Source organism: Brassica oleracea, chromosome C1 (genome assembly GCF_000695525.1).
Source record: "Brassica oleracea var. oleracea cultivar TO1000 chromosome C1, BOL, whole genome shotgun sequence".
In the NCBI taxonomy this organism is placed as follows: domain Eukaryota; kingdom Viridiplantae; phylum Streptophyta; class Magnoliopsida; order Brassicales; family Brassicaceae; genus Brassica; species Brassica oleracea.
Window position 1 is genome coordinate 28,059,120 of NC_027748.1, and position 23,996 is coordinate 28,083,115.

Here is a 23,996-nt window from a genome sequence, read left to right on the forward strand (position 1 = left end):
AAGGATTTCATAGAGTTATAACGTTTTTTAAACTATATTTTTTTGAAAGACTATTATGTAAAAATGTGATTCTTTTTTATATAAAAACTGTATTTCTCTAAAACATATTTGTTTTAGTTATAATTATTAAAGTTTTAACATAAAAGAAAAATTATGACTCTATAATGAAAGAATAATAATATTGCCTTTATATTTAGAGGACAAAATAGTAATATCTATTTTTGAAGAAGAAAAAGATGACGTAGAGAATATTTTTCTATATTATAAGTTTATGACGTTTATAGATGAACATATCAAAGGGTTGGAGATGCTTTTATCTCATACACTACATATTTTAATGTTTTGGTTGTCAAATGGCGTTCTGTTCGAATCTTTATTAAGTTATTATAAAAGGTATTTTACACTATAATTATAGATATATCAATAGTTTTATTTACTTTGATTAATGTAATATGTAAAGTTGAGTTCTATTTAATATTTTGTGTTTTTGATTTATGTTGGAATTTTTTAGGTTTTCATAACTCCAAAAATATAATTTAGTAACATCATTATATATTAGTAATAACATATTAATTTATTTATTAGATAATTGATTGTAAATCAATATAATACAAACTAGCTAAAATAACAACGCATTTTGAAAAAAATAAACAAAATAATTTTATTATCCTATACTAATATATTTTTCCAGTCAATAAAAGTTAAAAATCAAAGAAGAGAAAAATTCATAAAAGAAATAGTATAAATTTGATGTTTGATTTAAAGTTATTGATTTATAAATTAATAATGCACTAGATTTCGACTTGCACTTTCAAAGCGCGAGATACCTTTTTGGTGAAAATTTTATATAATCACATTTTCTCTTTATCTAAAGTAGGCCAGGGCATAAAATATGTAACCTGAAGTTCGAACCAAACCCAAACCAAAAAAACCTGATTCGTACTCTGAAATATAAGAAATACCAAAAAGAATGTTGTACAGTGGTTCAAAACTTATTCGGACCCGAAGTGCTATTAGACGAACTCAAACAGATAACTCGGAAAACCAAAATATCCGAATAAAATCCAGAAAACCGTTTCGGATATTCAAATTGATCACAAATATAAATATTCGAAGCATAAATATGTACTTCATATATTCCATTCTATATTACTTTGAAATGATATCTAAAAATTACTATTTAAATTTTAATTAATTACTTTAAATATCTATTTCTCTACAAATAAGTATTTATTTTCAATTTTTTCTTTTAAATTTTAAATTTAACTTCAGATATATCCAAACCGAACCAATACAACCCGAATTCAAACGATGGATGGTTACTTTATGAGTCTTACGATGTGATACAAATTAGAATCAAAACCGATGTGTTATATCCGAACCCGATCCGTACTTACAAATTTACCAGAATTAGACATAGGATGTAAATTAGAACCAAAATTCAAAATACCGAACCCGTATCCCAACGGGTACATAGACTCCCACGCCTAACTTAAAATGTGTTTTCTGTTTTGTTAGTTAGTTTTATATTTGATAAATATTTTTCATGTTTGTTGGAATAACCCGTAAAACTATACTCGTAAAAATATTAATAATAACATGTTCCATCATATCATTAAATATTAATATTAGCTAACTATATATATATGTATCTAATATTAATACTCTATCTATAAGAATTATATTATTATGCATTTGGTGAGGATTCTGAAGATTTTATTTCTTGCATTTGGACTAATGTACAATTGTATATATACGAATTAGTAGGCATACATAATTTTTTTTATTAATAAATAAATATAATTGACTAGTTACTTAAATTTGGTGTTAATATAAATTGAATTTATTATTTTTAAAATTAATAGATCAGTTATTTATTACTTAATTTTAGGTGAGAATATATATTGAATAATAATTAAGTTATACATAAGTAGAAATAGTAGTTAAATATAAAGGTTTGACATAGACTATTTGTAAGTAGATAAAAATGTTTGTGTTTTAATAGTATTGATGTACTAATTACGTATCTTGTATGTGCGGGTAAAACATCTAGTCATGTTTAAGATAGTTAATTTATTGGAGGTAGATAGGTATCTATATAAATAAATGAGACTTTTCTCTCTTTTAGACTTCCACATCATCGAGAAAGAAAGAGGGACAATTAAAGACACATGTCATCAAAATCTCTCTTATTAGGCTTTCATATTTGGGTTTTTGCTTTACACTTGCGTATGGGCTTCAGAAAACAATTGAAGCCCATTGTAAAATTAAGTTTCCTCGCCTTCTCGCCTAAGACCCTGGTATTTTATCAGACGAAAGTTCCAGAAAACTTAAACGTCTATTACTTCTCCTTAACGTCTCCTCCTCGCATTGATACGTTCTTTACTCCCAACTTCTGCGTGATTAACCCACTTTTCCCACTCTGCATCATTCAATTGCCCTCATCGATGAAGCTTCGAGTACAAATATCCCATCTTCCAGCGATGAACAACACAACTTTGACTTAGCGGTTTTGGCGTAAATCGGCATGACGTCCCTCTCGCAGGTTATGTATCATAGCCTTCTTTTTTATCTGTTTAGAGTTGGAAGATGATTATTTTGTTTTTTTTTTGTTCTTGGTTTCATAGATGTTACTAGATAAGCAAGCCATGAAGACAATTCTTCTAGAAATTCCTTCCCTTGCCAGATAGGTTAGCCAATTTACGGATATGTATCTCTGCTGGTGTCTCTGTTTTCTAAAAAAAAATTGTTATTGATGTTATCTGAGCATGAAGCATTTTGGTATCATAATGCCTATGCTAAAAAAAAAAACACACAGTTGGTATCATAAAGTATTCGTGTTTCAGTATGCTATTGTATATACTTTAGCCTTTTCAATCTGAAGTTTGTGATAATTGCAGACTTCAACTGCTGCCAGCTACTGGGAATTTGTGAGCGTGAAATAAGCAGAGCTAAAGCACTTCTTAAGATTCAGTGGCAGACACTTATGATGCATTGTTTCCAGAAGGAACTCCCATGGAGTTTCAACGCATCTTGGAACTCAAAGTGATTTGAATTCCCATATTCTCGAATAACCAATTAGCTTGAAGGCAGAGTCTTGTCTACAATATCATCTATTTGAAAGTCGTGTTACATTCTCACGTGACTGAGTCTAGATAAAAAGGACCATGGCACCATCTTTAACACATAGATATGTGTATATAAATATTTGGATTGCCGGACACTGACTCTGAAACATTTTGTGGTGTTGATGCAGGGTCTTAAGAAAGCTGATCAGCAGATCATACTTGATGATTTCAACGAGTATGACCCAGGGTTGACATAGCCCTCTGTTTTAGGGGCAATGCCACAAGTGGTTCCAATTTACCTGCACTGCTACTGGTAATCACTAATCCGGGTACAACAGATGGGTTTATAGCAAACAGCAAGGATGTGTTAACGAGGGAGCAGCTCTTGGCAGAGGAGCTGCAACCTCTGGCTTTAATAAGTTCATTGAACTTACCGAAGCAGCCAAAGACCTCAAAGATGGAAGTTTATCACAGTGAATGCTTAACTCATTCTCTCTCTCTCTATCCTTTAATAGGACAAACAAGCATTCTTCACCTGGCTTAAACCAGGCTCATCAGCGACTGCAGTAGGAGCTTGAAAGCTCCATCTCTTGAGTTTCCAGAGTATATCAAACAGAGAGGATATGATCTCCATGATGTTCAAGCATATTTGAAGGTTTTTTTCCTTTGTCAATGATATGTGTTTTTTTGTGTGTCAAAACCCTTAGTCAAACTCTAATTCCTGTAAAACATATATTCATTGTATATGCTATAAAGACGCCGGCTTTAGTGATATGATATCATATGACTCTATTTTGATCAGGTGATCTAATGAATCTAATTTTTGGAAACAGAGTATTAATATTTTTTACCATAGTTTTTTTCTTTTGAAAGAAAAAAAAGAATTTATCTCCGACTTATCCAAAGTGAGTATCTTTCATTCTTTTCTTTTTTTTTTGTCAAGAACTTTCACTCTCTTTTTAGAACCATAAATGTTTGATAACGTTCGAAGCTGTCTCTATTCATTCTTTTTGGTTATTTAACAAAGCTTATATAACAAATAGATGCAGGAGGACTACGAGGACATTGTTGGAAGAAGGAAGGCGAAGCTGAAGAGAAATGCGCCGGTGAACAAAAATGGAAACTTTTCATTGCCAACAAGAATAACTCAATAACAAAATTTATTAAAAAAAAAAAATCGAGTCTGCCTCTTCAATAATAAGATGTTCATTTTTCGTTTCCAGCAGTCTTGATGTTATGTGTATTTTAAATATTGTTTAATCTTAGTTTCTACTACCTTGAATGTTTTTGGTTAACAATGTAAACAGAATTTTGTTCACTCAAGTTTGTTTTCTCCCACATTGTTTTTTCAGAAAAATAACTTGATAGTAATCCAAATGTTATTGTATTTGGCGTTTTAAAAGAGTAGATTTCGATGGGACTGTGTTTGGTGCAACCGGATATGTGACTGCAGATTGGTGTTTACGCTATGGTTGTGCTTCCTCTTAATCTAAATTGGGCATTACTTGATGTAAATGATGGTTGATCCATTGTCAAGTCCAGTTCTATCTCAAATACAAACTAAGATTGAAAATGTATCTTTTGCTAGAAAATTTAAAGCTTATGTTCCAAACAGAGTAAATAGATAAATGATTTACTCGCCAGATAGCATAAGGAATAAGTAATCATGTTAATGATTCAGAATCCTATTTATTTATGTTTCTTTCTCAATGAGTCGGAAAATTCATTGAGCTAAGTTAGACGAGGTGGCGAATACAATGGAGATGGCCGTGAAAGGTGGAGTGATCCTACCAAGTCGCCCCGGTCTGAGTACAAGTTCTAGGAAGTATTAGGAATTATACAATGAGGGGAAAATGTGATGTATATTGGTTTTGGCTCTATCTCCTCCCAGTTAAATTAAATTGTATAGATTAATTTTAATTATTAAGAAAATTTAAATATTGATTCTAAGACGTATGTGTAAAATTCCAACGCATTAAGGAAATGAACATTATTATATGTATTACATCTGGAGATAAACTATAAAACAAATGATTATATATGAATATGTAATCAATTTATCTCTATGGTACTAAGAAATAAAAATTAATTTTGTGTTATTATAATGGTCTAATCAGCTGAATAAAAATAATATAATTAGATAATTTGATTGATAATTTACGTCTTTGTCATTTCAGAATTATTATAAACGATTCCCTTAACTAATATATCAAATAAATTTCTAACTTAGCAAAATGACATCAATTACTAGGCCTGGGCATCCGGGTCTTGGGGTCGGGTTCGGGTCGGGTATTGTCGGGTCCGGATCCTTCGGGTCCTAGGAATTTAGACCCATATAGGTACCTATAACTTTTCGGGTCGGTTCTGGGTCGGGTCTTGTCGGGTTCGGGTCGGTTCAGGTCTATAATTTCAATACCCATAAAATATCCAAACTTTTCGAGTATATTTCGGATCCGGGTCGGTTCGGGTATTTAGGACCCGAAATAGACCCGAAGTACCCGAACTGGACCTGAAAACTCTAGAAATACCCGAAGAACCGCAAAAATACCCAAAAATTTATCCAAAATCAGACCCGAAAACCCAAAACATACCCGAATTTTACCCGAATACCCAAATTATATTTTCTAAAAATCTAAAATTTCACCAAAAACCTACAATTATACCCGAAAATCCAAACCCGAAACTTTAAAAAAAAATCCGAAATACCAAAAATATACCCAATCACCCAAATATACCTAGTATATACAATTATTTGCGGGTACTTCGGGTACCCGAACGGGTCTCGGGTAGGACCCGGACCCGAACCGAGACCCGCGGGTCCAAAAAAAAAAGACCCAATAGGTAATTAGCATGGACCCGGACCCGGACCCGAACCTGTATTTTCGGGTCGGTTCCGGTTCGGGTCTTCGGGTCCGGATAAAACCTATCAATTACAAGTAAAGGAAAATTACAGCATGATGCAATCTTCATAAGTGTTACACAATAATTTTTAGAACAAAATTATTTATCTTCTTTTTGTCTCAAAGTATAATGATTTTTTTATAAAACTTTTAAGAATGTTTTAGGCATTACACATTCTACCATAATGAGTTGAGTTTTCAAAAATATCATTTTTAGAATTAATGGGTCCACCTTAACAAATAATAAAATTTAGCAATTCAGACTTTACTTATAAAATTTTAGCATAATTAGTCACTGGTAAATACCAATTCAATATCGCTATCTTCATTAAAATTCAAAAAATGAATTCAAATCATCAACTATCAAGCATTATAAAAAACTTTTTAAAATCAAAGAAAATATCATCGCATGTGCTAGCTACTCTTCGAGGGGAAACATAATATCACGAAATCATCAACAGTTTTAGTCAAGGCCGCTCAAATCAAACAGGCGTACAAAAATATAAACATCAACATTTTGACAAACCATCTACTAGAATTACTAACAAAATACAACGAACTAATGATGAGATGTCTTTCGAGCTGGTAACACATGTGCTTATTACACACGTTTAAATTCAAATTAGTCTATAAAATAGAACTTCAAATGCCGTTACTTCCATATACTGTCCACATGGTACTTAACAGAGTATACGTATGTTCTCTAAATAAAACATCTACTTTACTTTATGTTTAAATTCCAACTAAATTAACTTTGTTACGAATATCGGCTTTTTATTCTATTTTTATCGAATCAATTAGTCACAACCACTTATGATATTCCACTTTGAACTAATCAACTTCAAAACAAAGTAATACTCCCTAACCACTATCAAATGAATATCATTCTTTTTCAACATATTTTCATATTCATATTTTTGAAATATTTTCTTCACCGAGACGGTAAAATGAATTGTAAATTCATTTAAGATAAAACATACGAACCCGGCGCTACGATCCGGAATACCACTAGTTTTAATCATAGTTTTATGCGGATTGCAAATACTTGCATAAAAGCTCATTTTCTCCAAAACAGTGTCATAAATTCTTTACCAACCGTTTTGCCATTTCTCTATCAAGCCTCTCTGTTTGTATCCCAAATGTTTATTTCTCTGGCCACTGACTATACAAGCAACAAGGAACAGAAAACCAGAACAAAAAAAACGATATACAGTAAACAAAGGAATATATTTAAAGAGTATCATGATGAGGGTTCGGAGGGGAAGTATCTGCGAACACTTGAGCTTCATCTTCATCTCTCACATCCCTAAACATCGAGAGAAAGGAGTTAAATCCATCCGAGGAAGCACCGCCTAAAATCCGTAGTAACATCGAGCTGAACGAGCTCATAGCGCCTGCGTGCGGATTAGGCTCTACAGGAATGGCGTTTGCTGTGTTCACTTCTTGCGGTTGATTTTGCATTTGATTCTCGTCTCCTGCATCCGCTACTGCTGCTGCTGCTGGAGATCTTGATTCTGTGTTTTGGTTTGGGGTTGGGTTGTTTGGACCAGACGGAGCTCGGTTTCTTGTTGTTCTGTTCAGCCTTGTGATGTGAAGAGTTGACGCTAGGATTGTTGAGGAAGTGATGTGGAAGTCTGGATGTTGGTGAAGATGCGACTGTCGGCTTTGAAGGAACCTCTCAAGTGCCGGTACCTGCAGACTTTTGTGTTTTAGTATTTAGATAAAGAAAGAACTTTCCACTGAGAGCTATTGGGATCAAAGTTTACCTCAAAACGGTTCCAGAAATACAAAATCAAGTGTTGCATGAATGCAGCGGTTGTCATTAGCGCTAGATAAGAAAAACCTGTTGAGAGAGTTAAGCAGTAAGAGACATTTAGAACGTGACGTCTCTGAAAAATATAGACAGTAGTTAATCAGTCCTTACCATATGCATACGAGAAGAAATAAATGTGGAACACCAAGAAGTAGAGCAAAAAGAAACGCGGGAAGAACTTCATCGATATTGGTGTCCTAACACTACAACATTTAAAACATAGGACTTTTGTTAATTATCAGTTAAGGAACAAACTTTTAATTGGTTGCAAGAGAGCTAACTGAGGCAAAAGAAAGACCAAACCTTATCAGGGTGAATAATTCGCATAGCCAGACAAGAACTAGGACCATGAAAGCTAATAGCTGATCGTCGTAAAACTCAAACAGGAAGAAGAGAATCCCAATCATTATCTGCAATTTCAAATGATTATATTATGTCAGTCACGAGAGAATACTCTGAAATGTTGTAATACAAAACGAACCAGGGATGTGTATGCATACCGGTACAAAGACGAGGGATTCAATCACGTGCACAAAGATCAACTGAAACGTTGGTAACCGATGCTGAGCATGGTGTTGAAGCTGCACTGCAAAAAATTGATATCCAAACAAAGATAAATTTTGAGAAGCAAAGATGGGAAACCACCGGCTAGGTGGCTAGTGAAACAGAAGAAAGACAAACCTGTGAACTTCAACATGCGAGTTTGTGTCTCTCGCAAAGTGAATGACACAGACATTGTGGTTGTGAAAAACACAAACAGAGACATCATAAGGACACCACATTTTGTCACCAAGTAATCTGCATAAGCCCGGAATAATGATATTACGTAAGCAAATGGTTATACTGATCTAAAGAGAAAGTTGCAAGAGCTACTAACGCCGCCTTAACCAGATCTTCCAATCCAACATGATGCTCACACTAAAGAGATTTGAGAGATTCAAGGTAAACTTTTTAACATATGTTGTTCATGATACAGAACATGACATACCTCCAAATTGCGAAGAACCTTCAGAAAGTTCTTGGGAGTAACTAAGATTGTAAAACTCTCTTGTCTGAAAGTTGTACATGTAACCTGTAATGGGTGAAGTTCGCAGTTATATGAGGTGAAATCTCCAGCTTTCACAATAGCATATAGATAAAAATAATCAAAGGGACATGCGCAGGCGGTAATGACAGTGATTATTTTACATTATGCATTTTCATGCATTTCCTAGATGATAATTAAGGTATCAATAAAATATAAACAGAGAGTCTCTTGTTAGAGTATGCTAAACTTCCAGATGGAAATAGGTTGCACACAAGCTACAAAAGCAAGGAATCACAGGCCTAGAAGGATGCAGATATATAACTTCGCTCTGCCTAATTGCAAAATGAAGAGACCCACGATTAATGAAACTTGCATGGGCTCTATCAACCAGACAAACAGCTAATACCTACCTTGACCAGCAGAGTTCTGCAAGCTATTCATTATAATTGTATCATATCCTACAACTCTGTTTATAGTAAGTTGCTGCCACCTGCAAAAACAATTTAATTTTAATTTTACGAAGCTCATCATCAGGATCCAGCCTATCCAATTAAATTTTAATTGTTTCCATAACGAGGGGCAATAACATGAGTATTACCTGTTGCCAAAGCAGGGATGCCGTGCTGATACGCTTACATTTGCAGTGTGAATGTTATGCCGTGACTTTGCTTCATCAGGCAGCAAAAAGTAACCCTATATGGAAATAGGGCAAAGCAACTGTAAGATCGAACCAGAATTTCAACTGAAGAGTTCCTCATTTTTTAAATCTTCCTTAACAAAATAGTTTATTCTAGGGTATAAGATGCTCATGGATCTTCCGCTAGTCAGCTTTGAATTCGTAACAGAGAACAATCTTTACCTTTTCCATAGTATATAGATATGTTGGCTCAAACTCTTGAGTTCTTCTCTCAAGCCATTGAACTGTCACAAACAATCGACAAACAAATTAATTTCAAACATACCACAGCAGTAAGTGCATACATCTTCCCACCCAAAACAAAGCAAAAGTCCAACTTGTGTGATTTTCCTCTTCTAATCCCTAAACCTCATAAATGAAAATTGAAACTTTTGGTACTTTGCCTATCTGGAACAAGAAATGTTAACAATGTAATGTTTGCATTCAGATTCAATTTTTCATTGGTAGAAAGGCTCATCATTGTCTGATGGGTTCATTAGATATGAAGAACAAAACCACTATAGATATATAATAGAGATTCTATTGAGAAGGCTTTTACCTGCATAGTAGTTGACCTTATCCATATACAGCACATGAAACAGTTTGGGCAAATTAAGATTCAGCGGTATGGCAATAACGTTCTGCATTTAAAATTTTGAAGAGCAAAATAATTTGTTTAGTCAAAGACAAAAAAAAACTCAACAGATCATAAAGTACTGTGCCACCAAAATATAGATATCTTTAAAGAGCCAAATTCTGTAACTAGACCTAAGTTCATTTTCCTCACAAAACAAAGGGAGGCAATAATGAAAAAATTCCACACCCTAACAATTGAGCCACTTAAATCTTCCAGTAGCATATATTTCCGAACAAAAGAATCATGATAATTGTTGCCAAGAATATTCAACAGAAACCTCGCAGAGGAGATAAAACGCTTATATATAACAGCCGTAAGCAAGATCTAAGTCATATTTTGAGAAACAAAAGTAAAAGAAACAAAGAGGAACTAATTATTCGGGGATATTCTAAGTCAGTTAAAGAGACAACTCACCCATATTTTTCTAACACCTCTGAGGAACCGTGCTGTATGCAGCAAAACGAAAGATATGCGCCTATAAAACTTTTTGGGAAAGGGAAGAATAGCTGCTCTGACAGTCTCTTTTGCAGACACGGAGAAACTAGTCCGGGGATCTTCCTTGTCAATTTTGAAAAATGTATCATCAGCATTCTCTTCAGTAGCACAGCTTTCTACATGATTTAAAAAAGAAGCAGCATCAGCCCCTATCTAAACCAACTCAACCAGAGTCTACTCCTGAAGATAAAGAATCACCTTGATCATTCTTTGAGACTTGTTCTAAGTTGTCAGCTGAAGCTTCAACTTGAGGAACATGAGCAGCGGTGCTTTCATCAGTACGTGACCACAACCCCGCGCTTGTTATCTATACAACAACACAGATAAGTTAGTGCCATATATGTTGTAGAGAGAACTAAGGATGAAGACAAATTTATCAACTAAACGGGTGCCAGGAAAATAAAGCAAACTCGCATCAGAGGTTACATTACATACCTTGATTTGTAAAAGCTCTGCTTCAGATAACTCTACTCCAGTCAGCTCACTTGAACAACCAGGCTTAAAATTGAAGTGTGCCACAAAGAAATCAAAATGTGAATTTGTATTCTATCTATTTGCCGTAAACATAAAGAAATCAGAAATGTATCTTGGGGCGGATTCTATGACCTTAGAGAAGGATATAACACTAGTCTCCAAATCAAAATACCTTCTATCAATATTTATAGGCTTAAGCTCCACAATTAACATAAAAGTCTGATCAAACGAGAAAAAAAAATGATACAAACTCTAATTTCAGACTTATTAAAGTTCAGATCTTTTACGAATGAAAAGTAAAAACAAAAAGAGAGAGAGTGAATAGAGTACCTGCTGAACATAGTTGGCGTGCATAACGACGAGGATGGAGAACAAAGTGATGGCGACGAAGAGGAATGTATACTCTAACAAAGCCCTAATCCTTGGATTTAAGATCTGTGAAAACCTCTCCTGAACCCTTATAAACGTCTGCTCCGGATCCATCTTCGATCTTCTTCTCCTTCAAATTGCCTGCTTCAACGAAACGAGTGCGTCGACATCGATTTCGATTTTCCTCCGCTGCGACGACTATGATCGTTTAATAAATTGATCAAAGTTTAATAAAGATCAGAAGTTCTTTTTATAACCACCTGTAATCACTGTTAGAGAAATATGTTCTTGATGTAATTATATAACTAGATTTTGACCCGCGCGGGTTTATTTTTGTTTTTTTTTTCAATTGACAAATATTTAGTAAATGTCATATTTTCATATATTTGTGTTTTATTTTATAAAAGACTTAAAAATTTTATCTTTATTTATCGTATTTCATTTTAAATGACTATTTATGTTAAAAAAATTAAACTTTATTTTTTTAATGAATTAAGTTGGTATAACTCTGATAAATTAATTTTATTATGGGGTTAATATTTTAATTAAAAAATTATATACTTTTAATAAAGATTTATACTTTTCAATAAAAAAATTCAATTATTTTTATGAATGCTTAAATTATATTAAGAAAAGAAAAAATAATAATTAAGAATAGTTGAAAAAAAATTATTTGAACTTGGACTCAATGGTCCAAAGGAAAAAAAAAGGTGAGAATTGAATCTGATTTTTTAATAGGCCCAAATGGCCCAAGAGAGATTTGATTTGGGCTGGATCCAAAAATAATGACCCAATATAGATTTGTTATTAATATTACTTAATTGCCCTTAATGAAACATGCAATGTTAGTGAAGGAAACATGCCCCTAAGGTAATTATGACAATAGGATCCTCCTTTAATAGTATAGATAATTTTTTTATTAAACTAATAATAAATTCATCATTATTAAAACTATTAAGAGTCTCACATTCAAATTTTATGATCCATGGTTTAAAAATTTTGTTATGACAAAATACAAATGATTACAAAAATTATATAAGTAAAAGTTTAATTTAATTAATATTTAAGATTAATATATATATCGTTTTAAATTAAACTATAAACCATATAAAATACAGTATTTTAGTTTTAAAATTTACTTTGAACAATTTTTTTGATAAAAGTTTTGAACGATCATTGACAACTTATTTTTTTTTAATTATAAATTACTAAAACTATTAATTCCATAATGAAAATTTTGTTATCAGTAATTTAAATTTTTTTTATAAGAGATATAAATGATCGATAAAACTATATGAGTAGAGATCATCATTTAATAGACATTAATATTAAAAATATACTAAAATATATTATCTATGTTAGTATCATTTAAATTTAATTACATATCCTATCAAATATAAAAAAAAATATTTTTTTGATTAATAAAATTAATTTATATGTTCGCACCAATTTAATTATATATTTAATAGTTACTGAACTTTAATTATTTAATATATGTTAATTATTTCATAATATGTAAGAATATTTAATACATAAAATAATTTATATATATAATGTTGATTCCGCGCAAGGCGCGGATCTTTAAGATTAAAGATTGAAAGCACAGAGAATGACTTATATAAGTTGACCAAAAGCAAAATTATATAATTAAATATTCCTTCGCATATTTTCTTGTATAGGTTCCAACCAGTGTTTTGAAACCCGACCCGGATCCGCGGGAACCGGTAAACCCGGCAACCGAGAAAAAATCCAGTTTGAGTTTTGTGAAAAACCCAATATTTAGAAATCCGCAAAAACCCACAAAAATCCAGTAAAACCCAGAACCCGATACCAGTTGAACCACTGGTTGAACCAATAAATAACTTTTAAGTTTTTTTTTTTTTTAATTATCTTTTTAGATTATGTTTTATATTCTAAATTTCTAATTAAGAAGTTATATACTGACAAAAAAAGTTAGGTTTTTCCTTTTCAGTTTTATATTTGTGATTTTTAGATTTTAACGAAGATTTCACTATGTCACTTGAAGAAAATAAAGTGAACGATGGTAGAGAGAACCAAAACTAGTTGATGTGATTTGGATTTAGTGTTAGTTTATTTCCGTTATTGATAATTTATTATAATGATTTTTTACTTTTGGTTTATTTTGTATTTGAAATTTAATTTATTATTCACATTAAACATTTAAATATTTATAAATTTTATGTCTTTTTTAGATGTCATAACTCTTACCTTGTTAGACAAAATTAGAAATAGTCTAAACTATTTTTTGATATTTTGTATATCAAATGAAAATAAAAATATAGAAATTAAAGTTAAGTATTTTCTATATGTTATTAAACATAAAAATATACATATTCAAACTATTATTTTATGTTTATAAAAACATTTAGAAAATATTAAACTTTAGTTTCTATATTTTTATTTACATAACTGATATATTATTATATAATAAAATTAATTCATTTATTACCCCGCGGTTCGACCGCGGTCGAGCCACCGACCCGGTAAATCGTCTGGTTCAGTGTTCGGGTCGGGTTTAAAAACATTGGTTCCAACAGTGGCAGTAGTATGGGTTTGGTATTTTGTTATAGGAATATAAATTGAATTTCTTACTCTCTGCGAGACATTATGACTTTGGAATTATACATTGGGATATTTGTTCCAGAGGCACACTATCTCTATATGCAATGTCCTACGTACCTTCAACTTAATCTAAGACTAACACTAACTAGAAAGAACTAACTGACTATTCTAACTAAGTCCAAAAGTCTCTTTATTAAATAACTCAAAAATCTATTTTTTTTTTAATTTTGAATTTTTTTAAAAATATATACTTTTATTAAATAGTTATTAAACTTTTGTACTTTGGTTTTTATTTATTCTTATTATGCTTATCTCAGTTGCACAAACAGTAAAATCGTGATTTTCTTTCCTTTTTCTTCATCAAATCGCAATTCACTCTCCTTCTTCTTCATCAAATCGAAGAAACCATCAATCCTTACTCCTTCTCGCTCGCCTCCTTCTTCTCTAACTTTTCTTATTCCTTCGCCTATCTCCATTTTCATATGTTTTTCGTAACCCCTTTTCAGACCTTTTCGCTACACTAATCCGTAAGCTCAAGAAGGACAGTTTCAGACTTCAAAGATTCCCACTATCACTACAATTGGTGGCATTCTGTGCCATACCACAGCTGCTCTCTTATATCCCGGCTCCAACTGACACTTATGGACCTAGAAGATCGTCATCTACCACAACATCCCTCCATCTATTCCAAAGACATCTGGAATTTTCCCCCGATGTAAGTCAATAGTTTCTCTTAAATCTTAACAGTTTCCTATACAAAACACTTCTTTATTTAAATATTTTTCGCTTGCAGCTTCAAGTTACACCGGTTATTCCCATCGAAAGCCAATCACAACCAAGCTAGGGAGTGTGGCCAAATGATCCCAAAGAAGACTGTGTCATTTACTTGGAACAGTTGATAGATGACCAACACTCTTTCAACAAAGCAATGTGGCCAGGTGGAGTTACATCGGAGCCTTTCAATGTGGCGCCCAAAGCTCGGGGTAAACGAGTTGGGAATAAGGAGTATGTTAGTATTAAACAATCACTCAAACCTAAACCGGCCAAGAACAAAAGACGCCTGTCAGGAAGCAAAAGCGTATAAGTTCCTACTTCACACGTTCTAATCCAACCAGCCTCACCAATGAACAGCTCACGGAGATGGTGATCCAACTACAAACGGGGATGAAGCAGCTGCACCAACTAATCAAACAGAAGAAGAAACGATCTCATGGTAGGCAATCATCTTTTCACACACTAATAACGAGAAGATATTAGGTCCTGAAGTACCTTATATGAGTGCTATCGGTGGGCTGTTATATCTTGTAAACTATATCAGACCTGATATTGCTTTTGCTACTAACCTACTAGCAAGATATAGTTCTGTTCCTACTTGCAGGCACTGGGACGGAATAAAGCATGTATTCCGTTACCTCCAAGGTACAGTTGATTTAGGGTTAATTTATTTTAGAAAACCAGAGTTTGGTATGGTTGGTTTTGCAGATGCTGGATACTTATCAGATCCTCATAAGGCTCGATCGCAAACCGGCTATGTTTTTACGATTGATAGAACCGCGATCTCTTGGCGGTCCCAGAAACAAACTCTGGTTGCAACTTCTTCAAATAATGCAGAAACTAATGTGCTTTTGATCTCACTCAAATTACCCTAAGGAGTGAATTACTCTCTCAAATAAGAGGTTCAGTTGTAGTACTTAGGGATCGAATTCTCAGGGAGTTAGGGAACCTAATAAATCTAATTAAGTTGATTAAGCTAGGTTGATTGTGATTAAATGTAAAAGATAGGTTTGTGAGCAAGTTAATTGCTCGATTGATTGATTGGAGTTTTGGTACTTAGATGAAAGTAGCTAGAATTAGGGTTTTTATTCAGGTAATCAAGATTATAATCCAACAGATGCCTAATAAGTTGTATGCATGATATTATAGAGCTCAACACTTAATAACAAACCATTAGGCTCTCGCTTTCTAGGTTTGTTTATTGACCAGTGTCGGTCGATTATTCTATAGGAATATCGATCGATACACTTGTTGAAACGTCGACCGATTATTCTATTGGAATATCGATCGACACTTTTGGTCAAGCGTTAATGCGCAGGTTGAATGTGCTCACTAAGCTTCCTAGATCAGCTCTCGCCTTACTCTAGCAATCTTAGCTCAGTTAGGATGGATTCAGGGTGAGATGCAAGCTATCGCTTATGTCAACAACTCCTAGGGCAAGTTCTAGATTGCTAATCTAGAACCATGCATCAATGAAAATCCTAAAGATGAATATCACAACTTAGAAATCTATTGTTGGGGCTAATCCCTCATAACCTATTTAAACCTTAAATCTAACAAAGAGAGCTACTCACACATGGCTAAGCAATTCATAATAGCAATAAGGTATAAAAACTGCATAGATAAATATATAGATATCAATGGAGTTCCAATCACAAATCTCTTTGGATCTTCTCTACAATCTACTAAAAATCCTAGAAAACCTTTAGCTGTGAAAATAGTAAAACAAGAAAGCACATTTTGCCTCTAACATGTTGGCAAAGCTTATATAATTAGGTTAAAACTCGTTAGGGGTAATCTTGTAAATTGGTGAAGACTTGGGCTCTAAGTCGGCTGAGACCAAACGGGCTTTCTGCGCGCTTCGCTGTGGATCGATATCAAGATGTGAACATCGATCGATTATTCCTCTTCAATGTCGACTGATGGTCGTGCTCGATGGTCATCTCAGGTGCTTACTCCGAATATCTCCAAAATGCTCCAAAATCATCACTTTCTTCCAAATCACTCCTGATCCTATATAATTAATAGACTCTATAATATAATAAATAGTAATTAAAACACTTATAAACCATGGGCAAAAGTGGGTCAAATCCATGGTCTATCAACTCCCCCATACTTACCGTTTTGCTTGTCTTTAAGCAAAACACACATGCAGTCTCTATAAAAGAGGTTTGAAAACAGCAGAGACTCAAAAATTTTAAAACTTAGAATCAACACCTTAGAAAGTCCTAATCTCAGAAGCACACTATATCATATCCTAGTCTACCAACCAAGTTCATCTAGTCAACAACTTAGCAAATCATGTCTGACAATCCCCTCTACCAACCTCCATTCTTGCATAAATTAAAAGTGTAGGCTTTACCTTAGGGGTATCAATCACAAGATGCAAGGATGCTCAAACAAGTATCTGGACTTGCAGGTAAACAATAGTTCATATCCTCTCTCTCTCTAATTTCTCCCCTAGTCAAAATCTGCTTTATTGCGAGATTATTGACCAGGGTTGGACAGGCTTCCATGAATCAAGCTTTAATGGCTTTAGCCACCAAATCATGTTTACTTCTTTTTGACCTATATCCTAGGATTATTTGTGAATCAAGCCTTAATGGTTTTAGCCACCAAGTCATGTTTTAATCTTTTACCTATATAATTCTTATGAAGCAAACCTTAATGGTTGTAGCCACCAAATCTTGTTCGAACCTCCTAATTTTTTTCTATTTCTAACTTTATTATTATATATATATATATATATATATATTTAAGCTATATCTATAATTATATCTCTATATTTCGAAAATAGAGAGAGAGACAGGGTGATAAATCTACACAAGGCTTTACCTTCCATACTTGTTTGAAGAATCCGATCCCATGTATACCAAGCCCCAAGACAAGCAGAATTGAGCTCAATTAGGTTGGAGGTCAGCTTTGGTTCCTTCAAACATTCTCAGCAAGTGTAACATAGTTGACAGGTTGATCCACTTTGGTATCTTTAGTGCTATCTAGTAAATCTAAAATGGTGTGGTTAGATAATAAGAAAAAATCAAACAAGTTCATCATCCCCTTCTTGACTCAATAAAAAATCTTTTTGAAAACATTTTAATAAGACTCGTGAATAAATTAATATCAGTAAACATCTCCCCAGACTTAAACTACACTGTCCCAAGTATAAATTCAGTCGGAGTTATGTGAATAATCTAAAGCATAACGACTCAATGTAACAAGTAAGAACGATATACCAGACCGAATTAGATGTCGATCGATGTAAAGGTGTTGCAATCGGCCGTGGCAAGTGATGTTCTGTCGATCGATGTCGGCAGTGTTTCGTCGGTCGATACTCATCGTAATCGTGTACTCGGATCTTTTTTATTTTGTTTTTCTTTTTATGACATGCAATAACTAAAAACCAACATAAATACTAAACTAATAAAACCAATTAAATATTACCTAATAGTGGGTTGCCTCCCACTCAGCGCTTTGTTATAGTCATTTAGCTTGACTTTGGAGGTGATTTGGCTAGTAATGTTGAAAGCTGGAACTTGCTGGGAAACAAGTGTCCATCTCTTCTCTGCGCTTATTGAACCATGTACCAGTGAAGTGTCGTATTGCTTCATCTCCTCTGCGCCATTTGTTCTTCATTGATGCAGTTGTGTTCTCCATCTTCTGCAATCCGTCTCCAAGCCTCTCAAGGTTGAACTGATGTCTCATAAGTGTGGCGTATGCGTCGTTTGAGATCTCCTCTCCATGGTTGTGTGGATCAGACATGTATGATTTCATCTTTTGTACTAGCCTGCATCGGTTTGTAGCTTTGTCGACCGATGTTCGTCTGTGACTGTCGGTCGATTTGTTGTTGCGTCTGTCAATCGATGCTGATGCTTCTGGTCGATGAGAAATGTATCTCAGAATCTCTATTATCTCCCTCTGTATTGCTTCTATCTGAGAAGTCAAAGAACTCATTGTAAGGTCCATTGGGAAATATATGTCATCACATCTCCTATCAAGCCTCTCTTCTGTAGTTTCCAGAGTTCTGTAGATCCCTTCTACCAACCGATCAATCTCTGCTCTGTTGTAGGAATCTGGTTGAGGCTTCATCGGATTCGAGTGTGTGAGGTCGTCGTCGATCGATGTTGAGTGATGTCTGTCGATCGACGGTGGTGCGGTCGCTTCGGCTGCACGTTGTGTTTGTATCCTGGTTATGTCTTCCCTCATCTCCTCCATGAATGTAGTCAGCCAACTGATGTTATCATTCAGTGGGTAGTAGACACCATCAAGCTTCATCTGGAAGTCGCCCTCATTCTTTTCTTGGGCTCCACAGACTCCATAGAACATCTCGTTCATCTCATCCTTGGTGTAGATCTCTGGTACCAACTTGGTCTGTGTGAATAACCTAGCATGCTCTGGAAGACATAGGTAGTTGTGCTCATCTCTTGAAGTTCTCTCCAGAATACTTCTGATGTCATCCTTGGATACTCTGATGATGTGTCCATCTACATCTCTGGCATGTCCCTGCTCATCTCTGTAGACTCCATACTCATCTTTCTCCTCCCAGTGGAATCTCCTAGTGCCATCACGGTCATAGGCTATTTTTCCAAATTATGGACGTATGTCGATCGATGATGTCGATCAACGGTTGTGTATGCTGTCGAGACTTCTGTTTGAAACGATCATCTATTTCACCAGATGTGTCATAGAACTCGTTTGTAAGCCTTTGCTGATGCGCTGGACTGTTGTGTTGTTTCAAGAGGAGATTGTCTGCTCCTGGCTCATGAATTGTAGTTTCTACTGCATAGCGTTCGTGATGGTGATCATTTGCCCAACTGCCAATCAAGTAATATCCTTCTCGTGCACGGTTGACTCCAGTGTCGATCGCTGGGTAGTAGGCAATGTCGGTCGATGTTCGTTGTCGGCTTGTCTGATGAGGATGAGTGTCGATCGATGTTGGGACTGTTCTGTCGATTAACGGCACATTCCTTTTCCAAGAGGAATGGTGGAGAAGTTCATCTTCCTCATCAAGAATGGCTCTATACTCTATAGCTCGTTCCTCCTCATAATCTTCGTCATGCTCCTCTATACGCATGTTGTCTCTGGTGTGTGCCGCCATGGTGGGATTATAGTAGTCATTCTCCCAATTTCCTGGATTACTGTCGACTGATTCTTCTTCGGGAATGTCGATCAATTTCTTGTTGGCACTGTCGATCGATGTAGCGGTATGAGTTTCGATCGACGCCGAATAATCTGTCTCATACTCAGCTCCACAGTGACATGCTGCGATGAGTCCTGGATTATCAATTTTTCTGGAGGACGCCTGTGGCTTCATAACTGGAATGAGATTGTAGTAAATATGGGGGTCTATGAGTGTCATGCACAACTGGTTGGTTTGTATGTTGCACACTGCTCTTACTGTTGACAAAAAGGCTCTCCCAAGCAACAGAGAAGAGTTCCAGTTCAGCATGATATCCAAGACATAGAAATCCACTGGAACTAGGGCATTACCAATCTGCACCTCTAGGTCTCTTACAATTCCTCCTGAGCTTCTCTGAGAACAATCCACAAACGTGAATGACTCCTTGGAAGGCTACACCTTCAGACCCAGATGGTCTGCCATAACCCTAGGTGGGATGCTGACCGATGCTCCAGTGTCGCACAATGCATGTGGGAACTCAATACCCTTCACCGTGCATGGTACTGCAAACTTCCCAGGATCACTCTTCTTCTTCAGTGTAATCTTATTCATCATCTTTTCTCTGTCCTCATAGAACATTCTCCTAATGTCCTCTTCAGTTTCTCTAGTCTCTCTGAAGAACATCCACAATCTGTGGGTAAAATAGGCTTCCTCGAATGATTTTTCTAATGGAATCATGAAGACTATCTTTTGGAAACTTTCCATCTCCTTCTCATTAGCTTCCCTTTTCAGATGCTTAGCAACCTTTCCTTTTCTCTTCCTCAAGGTTCTCCCCATAGGAGCCTTATCAACTTCCATAGGCTCTACTGCATCATCTAAATGTGTGCTGGTGGTCTCTGGAGGGTTAACTGAAGGATTGGGTTATGGCCTGAGTGCATTTAGACGGGCGATGTCTATCTTTGGCATCTGTACTCAGTATGTGAGAGGTGCGCATCGATCGATGGGCGCTGGAGGTTGGCGATTGATGGTGGTCTCTCTCTGTCGATCGATGGCAGGACCAGTTTGCCGATCGATGTTGACATAAACAGGGCTGGGCGGATGTGGGTATCTTGCTGCGAACTCCTCGTGAGTCATAATCCTCACGACATTGCAAGATGCGGTCGACTCCGTAGGTGTCGTCGATCGATGCTCTGGAGAGACCGTCGATCGATTTTGATTGAAGTCCATCGATCGATGTCAAAAGTCTGGCGTCGATCGACACCAATGCGATCCGCTGAAGCTCATCGAGCTTTCCACTTCGAAATCTCCTTATTGAAGCTTCTCCTGCTTCACCACTTACCAGAAATCATCATCTATGATGGCATTCACGTGATGCTTCATCACATCATCTCCTACCCCTCTTGTTAAGGCTTCTTGCCTCTTAACAGCTTATCTTGTCTGAAAATCCTGCATCTCTAGCTTCTTCACATGAGTGCTCAAAGTCTCAAACTTTGTGTTCAGGTTGGTTTAAACAGAGTCAATCTTGTCATTGAAGTCCATCGTCAAGCTCTGTTGTCCCTCAAGAACTTTATCGAGCATCGCTTCAATCTTGCTCTCCTGAGTTGGTGGTGGCGGCTTTTGGTAGAGTGAATTTATTAATTTGTTTTTTAACTTAGGTTTTTAGTCACAGTCATATAATCACATCAAATCTTGCATAGTGGTAATGGCTTATTCATATATCATACTCCCTCTGTTTTTAAAAGATGCATATTCTACACTTTTCACATATATTAAGAAAACTCATTAAATATGCAATGTTTTTTGTGAATAACAATTTTTCATAATTTTTAGCCAATAGAAATTCAATAAACACCATTAATTTTTTTGAAACTTACAATTTTTCATAAAATCATACATTGAAAAAGTAAAAAATGTATCTTTTTGAAACAATTTTTTTTTCCAGAACATACATCTTTTAGGAACAGAGGGAGTATATTTTTATTTTGTTGTCATTCCATGTTAGTTCTCAGAAATAAAAGATAAGAGGTGTGATTGGTAATTGTTAGAGTAATTGAAGGTAAACAAAAGTGGAGAAATTGGGAGGAAAAATGTGATAATTAAAATAAAAAGCCAAAAAAAGAGACTATAATTGGTCATAAATTAGAGTAAAATGAGAGTAAATAAGTCAGAAGAAAAATATAATCTCTGTTATGAAAGTCAAAAAAGAGAGACACACCAAAAGTCAAAAAGAGAGGCGCACCAAAATGTTGAAAATATAAAAAATGTGGGGCCCGCTGCACTATTTGCACAGTAAATCCTATTTTTTAACGTCTATATAAACGATTGATTTCGATCGTTTATAACTCGTACCAAACACTTCTCTTCTCCCTAAATAATAAATTTTCTCTATTATAAATCAGTGTTATTTTATTTCTAAGGGTATAAAATTTCATTGTTATTTAAATTCCTGCGATACAATAAAATTTCGGTTCTTTTCATAACATGTTATCAACACGATCGTTCTCTAATTTGTAAAATTTATTTGTATCATTTATACCCTGCTATAATGGTCATTATACCGCCTCTACTATTATTTATATCATGTTATAATGGCCGGAATACCGTCTATATTATTTATTAGTAATTTAATTAATTTATCGGTCGGCCGAGCCGCTTTATATTCTGTTTATTATTTATTGGTCGGCCGAGCCGCCGCATAATTTATTTATTACTCTGCATTGACCGGCTGAGCCGTCGCATGATTTGTTGTCATAACATAAATATTTCATTGCCGTAATTTTTTTACTTTTATTAATTTTTATGAAATTTTATAGATTTGATTGACTGTTTAATACAATATTTTCAGACTGATTTTTGGTGCACTCGATTTAACTCCAACGGTCACAAAGAAAAATTTTCACTTTCTCCAACGGTCATGAATAGTAATTTTCATCTATAAATACAACTCATTTTCACTCCATTTCCTCATCCAAAACATTTCATCTTCTCTCAAAAATTTTCAAATCGCTCTCCTCCGATTTTTTCATTTCAAGAAAGATGATTCGCGCATTTTTGATTTTATGTGCAATTTTTATTTGTGTTTCTATTTACGGTTTATTCGTTGGAAAATTTGCTCCGGGATAATTTAAGATAAATATCGGTTTACTTTTCTTTACATTGTTTCTCCTTGTAATTGCTTGCATGATTAATGTAAACGGTTCATTTTAATATTAATAATATTCTAATAATTTTTGTTTATGTGCTTTAGAAATACAAACAGCAAAAATTGAGAAACTTCAGTTTCCGGTCTTGGAAGTAACTGGGGCAAACTACACGGCATGGGTTACAAACATGGAGTTTCATCTAGATTCTGAGAAAATACTCGAAACAATAAAATAAGGCAATATATCAACCTCTCATGAAAAAGCTAAGGCCGTGATATTTCTGAGAAGACATCTAGATAAAAATCTTACGCATAATTATGTGAGAACCAAAGATCCCTTAGATATTTAGAAAGCTCTGAAGGAGAGGTTTGATAACCAAAAGAAAATTACTCTCCCCCATGCACTCGATGAGTGGAAAAATCTACGATTTCAAGATTTTGAAAAAGTGGAAACGTACAATTCCGCTATATTGAGGATAGCGGCGCAATTATATTATTGCGGTAAACCTATGTCGGAAGCAGAAATGCTCGAGAAAACTTACCAAACGTTCCACAAAAATCATTATGTTCTACAAGAACAATATAGAAATTGTGGTTATACGAAGTTCTCTGAACTCGCTGTGGCGCTTATAATAGCGGAGAGAAATAATGAACTCCTCATTAAAAAACACAATGTCCGACCCACGAGAACCAAAGCATTTCCTGAGGTGAATGCAACGGATATAAAAAATCCGGAAAAAGGAAATTATTCTTATCGTGGGCGTGGTCGTGGCCGTGGTCACAATCATGGTTTTGGTCGTGGTCGTGGTCGTGGTCATCGATTTAATCGCAACCATGAAAGAAGTAACAACCCAAGAGGAAGGGGATCCAACACATGGAATCGATATGATCGAGTAAAAGGGAAAGAAACCCAAGAAAACCC

At 34.8% G+C, this 23,996-nt stretch overlaps 1 protein-coding gene across 1 annotated transcript; it reads right to left on the reverse strand.

The window, feature by feature from the left end:
* Window positions 1-7,050: 7,050 nt before the first annotated feature.
* On the reverse strand, window positions 7,051-11,685 carry LOC106300747 (membralin). The gene is made up of 15 exons (XM_013736988.1): window positions 11,421-11,685; window positions 11,052-11,114; window positions 10,815-10,923; window positions 10,536-10,732; window positions 10,044-10,125; window positions 9,668-9,729; window positions 9,407-9,501; window positions 9,219-9,298; window positions 8,770-8,853; window positions 8,463-8,579; window positions 8,282-8,367; window positions 8,085-8,191; window positions 7,893-7,984; window positions 7,735-7,811; window positions 7,051-7,660 (listed from the first exon to the last, which is right to left on the reverse strand). The coding sequence occupies exons 1-15, from the start codon at window positions 11,571-11,573 to the stop codon at window positions 7,199-7,201; spliced, it is 1,866 nt and encodes a 621-aa protein (XP_013592442.1). The 5' UTR covers window positions 11,574-11,685; the 3' UTR covers window positions 7,051-7,198.
* Between the last annotated feature and the right edge of the window lie 12,311 nt (window positions 11,686-23,996).